Below are 5770 nucleotides of genomic sequence, written 5' to 3'. Positions count from 1 at the left end.
GGGGGGGAAAAAAAAGAAATGTGTGGTTCTTGATGCGGTTCATGATGTAAGAAAACTTCTAACATGTTTTTGCTACATACTTCTGTATTGTTTGACTGTTTTACATATTGTTGGTATCATGAGAAAGAGTTTGTGTATTCACATTTCCAATACACTTCGAATTTTATTTTATTTTTTTCATTTTTTTGAGATGGAATTTCACTGTCACCCAGGCTGGAGTTCAGTGGTGCTATCTTGGCTCACTGCAGCCTCTGCCTCCCCAGTTTAAGCAAGTCTCCAGCCTCATCCTCTCAAGTAGCTGGGATTACAGGCGCATGCCACCACGCCCAGCTAATTTTTTTATTTGTAGTGGAGACGGGATTTCGCTATCTTGGCCAGGCTGGTCTCGAACTCCTGACCTCAAGCGATTCGCCCCCCTCAGCCTCCCAAAGTGTTGGGATTACAAGCGTGAGCCACCGTGCCCAGCCCACTTTGAAGTTTCAGACATATTTTTTCCTTGAAAAATTCCATGAAGGAAAGAAAGTATTTCTTTACTCCCTGTATCAAGTACTGTGCCTGGCACATAACAGGTGCTTAATAAATATATTTATGAATAAAATAAATGATATGGTTTGATGATATCCACGTTATCTATTTATAATATGTAAGATAAAATGTGGAACACATTTTAGCTGCTCCTTTTATATTCCCCTAGTAAAAAGTCTCTAATCTGATAATGAAATGTTCATAATCTCAATCCATATGCTACTGTTTCCGATTGCTTCTAGGGGCTATGAAATTTGCTCACGCCTGCATATAAAAATAAGTACTGGAGGAGAATGGGAACATACAAAGGGTTAAGTAATCTTTATTTACATGAAAAGCTCCACTCCAGGTGTGGTTTACCCATTAAGTTTGTAGGTGAGCTACAGATAGTGTCAGCTAGGTAGGACCTGATGCCTTCAGAGGGGTTTTTTTAGGAAGAGGAAAAAAAAAAAAGAAATCTGAAAACTACCTGCAGGACTTCTATTATCATTCATATCATTTCACTGTAATAAAAGCCACTTCAGCTTCCTAAAACTGCAGGCTGACCCAGAAAGAGAGTGCTGCCAGCTGCGATAGGGCCTCAGAGTTGGCAGCTGCACGGAGGAGTCACAGGCCATACAGTGAGCAAATTTAGTTTGAAAGCACAGGTGCCTGTGTTTTTTGAGAATTGTTGGAATTCCGATTACAGAGCATGGTTGGGGGAGGGAAGTTGAATCAGTGTAATCCCTGCATCTGTCAAAATTATCAATTGTCCTATGGGTCACTTGAGCAATTGGATAAAATGAAGACGAGGGTGCCATACAAATCAGCAAAACCAGGAGGACCACTTTGAGATGCACCCATTTAGAAAGACTGTATTTTCTTCTCTTTCAAGCACATTTTCTGTTCTGCCAGCTGTATTCTCTTGCATAACTATGTTTCGGGATCAACCGTTGCCATGGTTTCAGTTCAGACCAAAGACACAAGAATAAACAATTCTGAAACGATCAAATACCACTGACTCTTGATTACATTAAGCCATGGTATAAGTTAGCCCCAAACCATTTATATTGGGTTGTGTAAGGTACTTTTGAATCCACGCCTGATACAGGCATCTTTAATAGTATAGAAATGTATGCTTCACAATAATCAAATGCTTTGTAAAGATCTGATTGAAGACAATATGCTAAACAACGCAGTTTCCTCCAGCCCCCTAAGAATAGTGGTCTGGCGATTGTACCTGCTATGAGCTCTGCACTAGATGGTTTCTCTAGTTGTTTCATGTCATCCTTATAACCCTGGGAAGTAGCTGTCATTAACCCCATTTCACAGATTAGGCATCAGGAGCTTAAGTAATTTTCCTAGAGCCACAAATGGCAAGCCAGGAATTGAACCCAAGTTGGCCTAACTCCAGACAAAGCTCAGGCTGTTTCCACTATGAAGTTCTGTCTCTCCAACCTCAGGGAATCCCTAGGATGGACTAAGATTTCCAGAAAGCAGTAATTTTCTTTACACTCACTCACTCCTCCATTCATTCAACAGCTAGTGAAACCAGCTACATGTCCAGCCCTGTAAAAGAAACTGGGGTAGAGAGACAGAAAAGTCATTCTTGCCCAAGAGAAGCTCTCAGGTTTAGGGAAGACATATGAAAACAAATACCCACAAAGCAGTGTGAGAAGTACCAGTAATAGAGGGGAGGAACACAGAGCAGGGGACCACTGGCTTTGCCTGGGGCTAGGAGACGAGGAGCAGTTGGGGAGGAGTTGAACGATTCCACAGGAGAGATGACATTTGAACCAAATGGTGGAGGATGAATAGGAGACAGAAAAACAAGTGTTCCAAAGAGAGAAAATGGCCTGGGCCAAAGAGCGACGGAGTGAGAAAGACATGGTGTAGAAACAGCAGTGGTGGACAGGGCGTGAGGACAGGTAAAGCCACAGTGATGGGGGCGGGCCAGATCAAAACGGCGCTGCAATGAGGAGTTTGAACTTTATTCTGTCGTATCTGATGGATTTTCAATAAGGATGGGATGTGACCAAATGTAAAAAACACAACATTGACATTCAACAAATCCTCTGAGTTTTATCTAGGGAATTGTCTGAATTTAAATAAAATCTTACCATACTATTTGCACAATATTGACATGTAAGCCACGTCCACCTCTTCTCACACAAGGTGTCTTTTCTAGGTTAATTTTCTGCAAAAGAGAGCCTCCATCCTTCAGGAAGAACTGACTACATACCAAGGCAGAAGGTACAGCCCATAAGCAGGTGTCTCCTGATTAGTTTGTGTTGTGGCACCTGTGAGCCTCCTCATTTGGCCTTTGTCTTTATTAAAATGCTTGGACATAATACAAGTTTTGAAAAAGACTTGTTTTTAGTAAGCAGCATGTCTTTAAGAAGTCACCCCCCTTCTCATCCCAGTGCTTAGTCTGTACTATCAGAACAAGATGAGAGAATCTGCTGGGCACGGTGGCTCACTCCTGTAATCCCAGCACTTTGGGAGGCCAAGGCAGGAGGATCACCTGAGCTCAGGAGTTCAAGACCAGCCTGGCCAACATGGTGAAACCCTGTCTCTACTAAAAATACAAAAATTAGCTAGGTGTGGTGGCACACACCTATAATCCCAGCTACTCAGGAGGCTGAGGCAGGAGAATTGCTTGAACCTGGGAGGCAGAGGTTGCAGTGAGCTGAGATCACACCATGGCATTCTAGCCTGGGCAACAGAGCAAGACTCTGTCTCGAAAAAAGAAAGATGAGAGGATCTGCAGGGGCATGGCAAGTCCAGGCCTTACCTGGACAAGAGGACAAGACGTTGTCTTGACGCCCCGTGATGGAGTGAAGGAGACACAATCTTCCTTTAAGATAGAGAGATGTTGCAATGCTTGCTAGGATAGCTCACATCTTCAAAGTCCTTTCCCCTAAGGGTTTGGCATTGTTCTCCAGACCAGAATAGATCAACAGCTCAGTGATCCAGCACTCACAGTGACTTGAGTACCCTCAGTGCTCTTTTTGGGGATGCATGAGACCTTTTGTAGTCAAAGGTTCCCAGTGACATCACTAACACAGATTGTGTTTACCTCCTGTAATTCCATCAAACGCCCTTCCTGTTTGTGCAGTGAAAGACTGAACTACTTATTTGGCTTTGAATTAAAAGGAAAGATCTTGTGGATCACACATTTTTCAAAAGATTCTGTTTGCTTGGTGTCGGTAAGATTTGATCCCTTATAGATAAGCATAAATGATGAAATTTTGATATTAAATATCCTTTTCAACCCCTATCAACTTCTCCAGAATTGGAGCTTATTTTTTGATTGACATACCTGTTAAACCTAGAGAAAGTCGTGACTGTGACTTTTGGTTTACAGGTAACTGCACAAGAGAATGCAATGGATACAATTTCCAGGCTGCGCTGTGGACTTCTTCCAGCAGGTTTGAAGATTTGGATATTGTAAACTGTGAGATCAGTGGCATTTTTAAAATCCTTAAATGTAATTAAGATCATAAAAACATGCATCATTCATACACTAGTGGGGTGGTTTTATTTGTGTCTGCCTAAGTTATTTTTTTAACATTCCTTTGTTTTTGATTTTCATATTTGTGTGCATTTGAGTATGTGCTGAGAACTGCTTATATTGGGCAAAGAAATGATTTCTTATGATACGCCTTGTTAATCCTTTTGCATAGAATTTTACTAGTTGCGTACGATCAAAATCACGTTTATAGTATCATATCAAAAATTCTGACCTGTTTACACTGTTTTCATGTTCATGTTCATATATTATTAAAATATTATTTTGTACTTATCATTTATTTCTACTTTTTATTGAACCTCATTTGCTAAAATAAATGTGACATATATATGGTATTTTTCCCCAGCAAATGCTAGCAATCTTAAATTGTACTTTGGGAAAATATACCTTATATCATGTCAACAATCAAATCCATAATTAGTGCATGAATTGGTGTTTAGGATAAAATTGCTGGATCATCTGATGTCAGTCCAAGTATTTGTCTCATTGGTCTCCAGTCACGTCCTGGAACCCTAGAGGCAGAATATGGTGTGACAATTTTAGATAGCTGCTGTGGTTTTATTGTTACTTTCTTGATCTGCCTTTTTATGGTTGTTATTTTCATTATAATATCAATCGATGATCCTTAAGAAAGCCTAAAAAATGTGAGGTGAGGTTATGACGACACGACACATTGGCAAGTAGCCACAGAATATGCTTTACTTGGTCCGGTTTGCATGTGGGCACCACATGGTGTTACTTCCATGAGTGGATGGTGAAGTCTGGGTCCCTCTCCCCACCCAAATGCCCAAGAGCTGTTCTGCGATGATTGGTCAACCCATCTGCCAAGGAAATTTTGAATTGCGGCGAATGAGTGAATGGATGCTCCAAATTCTTTCGACTGCATTGTGGTGTGCGCCATGGGCATTTTGAGCTCTCTAAAAATCTGGCGCATGGGCGGGGCTGTAATACTCTGGTTTACTGTAAAAGGACAGGGCACAACGTTTATTTACACTTTTTCAAAATTCTTTTCTCTTTTCCACACCCAAGTGTGTTGTTTGCAGCGCAAGGATTAATTACCCCTTTTTGTACTATAACTGAGCCACGAAGATGATAAGGAAGTAACAGGTTTTACAGCCACTTCCAAAGCCAGGGCGAGAATTGGCATAAACAGGACTGGGCTGTGGCCATCAGTAGGAGGCCTGGGATTCTTGCACTAACTCATCTCTGTGGTAATGTTCAGATACCCTGACACCTCCTCCAGGAATATAAGTCTGTGACCTTTGGAAGATGAGGTTTTTCCTGCATATACAATAAATTATAGTACTGGTTTCAAGAATATTTAGGAAAAAGCAAAATCATTGCAGACGCTATTAAAACAAATGAGGATTATTGTTCTCAGACTATGATTTAGTCTGAAGGGAAAGATTCCTGCAGGATTCCTGGTAAGTACTTCTTTCTGTACAGACCATGGAAAACAAGTTGAAGCTCACCAGATTTCATTAGTAAGGTTATTAGCTGCTTGAGGTGAAAATACTTTGTGAATTGTGTTGAATGCTGGCTTTGGAACTCCCACTCAAGACTATTTGTTTTCCATGAGTAAATATCAGTAGGTGTTTTGGAAGGTTGCCTGCCATTCTTTCTTTTCCTTATTTCAAGGGTTATGAAATTACAAACACTGGTGAACCTTTGACATTACCCAGATCCTGTTTCCCTTCTGAACCATGTCATGTATGTCTGGGAGTAAAGGGAATG

At 41.0% G+C, this 5770-nt stretch overlaps 1 protein-coding gene across 3 annotated transcripts in view; it reads left to right on the top strand.

Moving 5' to 3' along the window:
* Positions 1–4305, top strand: part of CEP112 (centrosomal protein 112kDa) — a 567477-nt gene extending 563172 nt beyond the window's left edge. For 2 of the 3 annotated variants that reach the window (XM_011944093.1, XM_011944768.1), the window contains 2 exons: positions 2693–2757; positions 3872–4305. In XM_011944093.1, coding sequence (XP_011799483.1) covers positions 2693–2757; positions 3872–3875 — 69 coding nt within the window. In that variant the 3' untranslated portion in view covers positions 3876–4305. The remainder of the gene's footprint in view (positions 1–2692; positions 2758–3871) is intronic. The other variant, XM_011945463.1, reaches the window with a different exon arrangement.
* The last annotated feature ends 1465 nt before the right edge of the window (positions 4306–5770 follow it).

Source organism: Colobus angolensis, unplaced genomic scaffold, assembly GCF_000951035.1.
Source record: "Colobus angolensis palliatus isolate OR3802 unplaced genomic scaffold, Cang.pa_1.0 Scaffold1, whole genome shotgun sequence".
Lineage (NCBI taxonomy): Eukaryota > Metazoa > Chordata > Mammalia > Primates > Cercopithecidae > Colobus > Colobus angolensis.
This window is presented reverse-complemented; position numbering and strand designations above follow the sequence as displayed.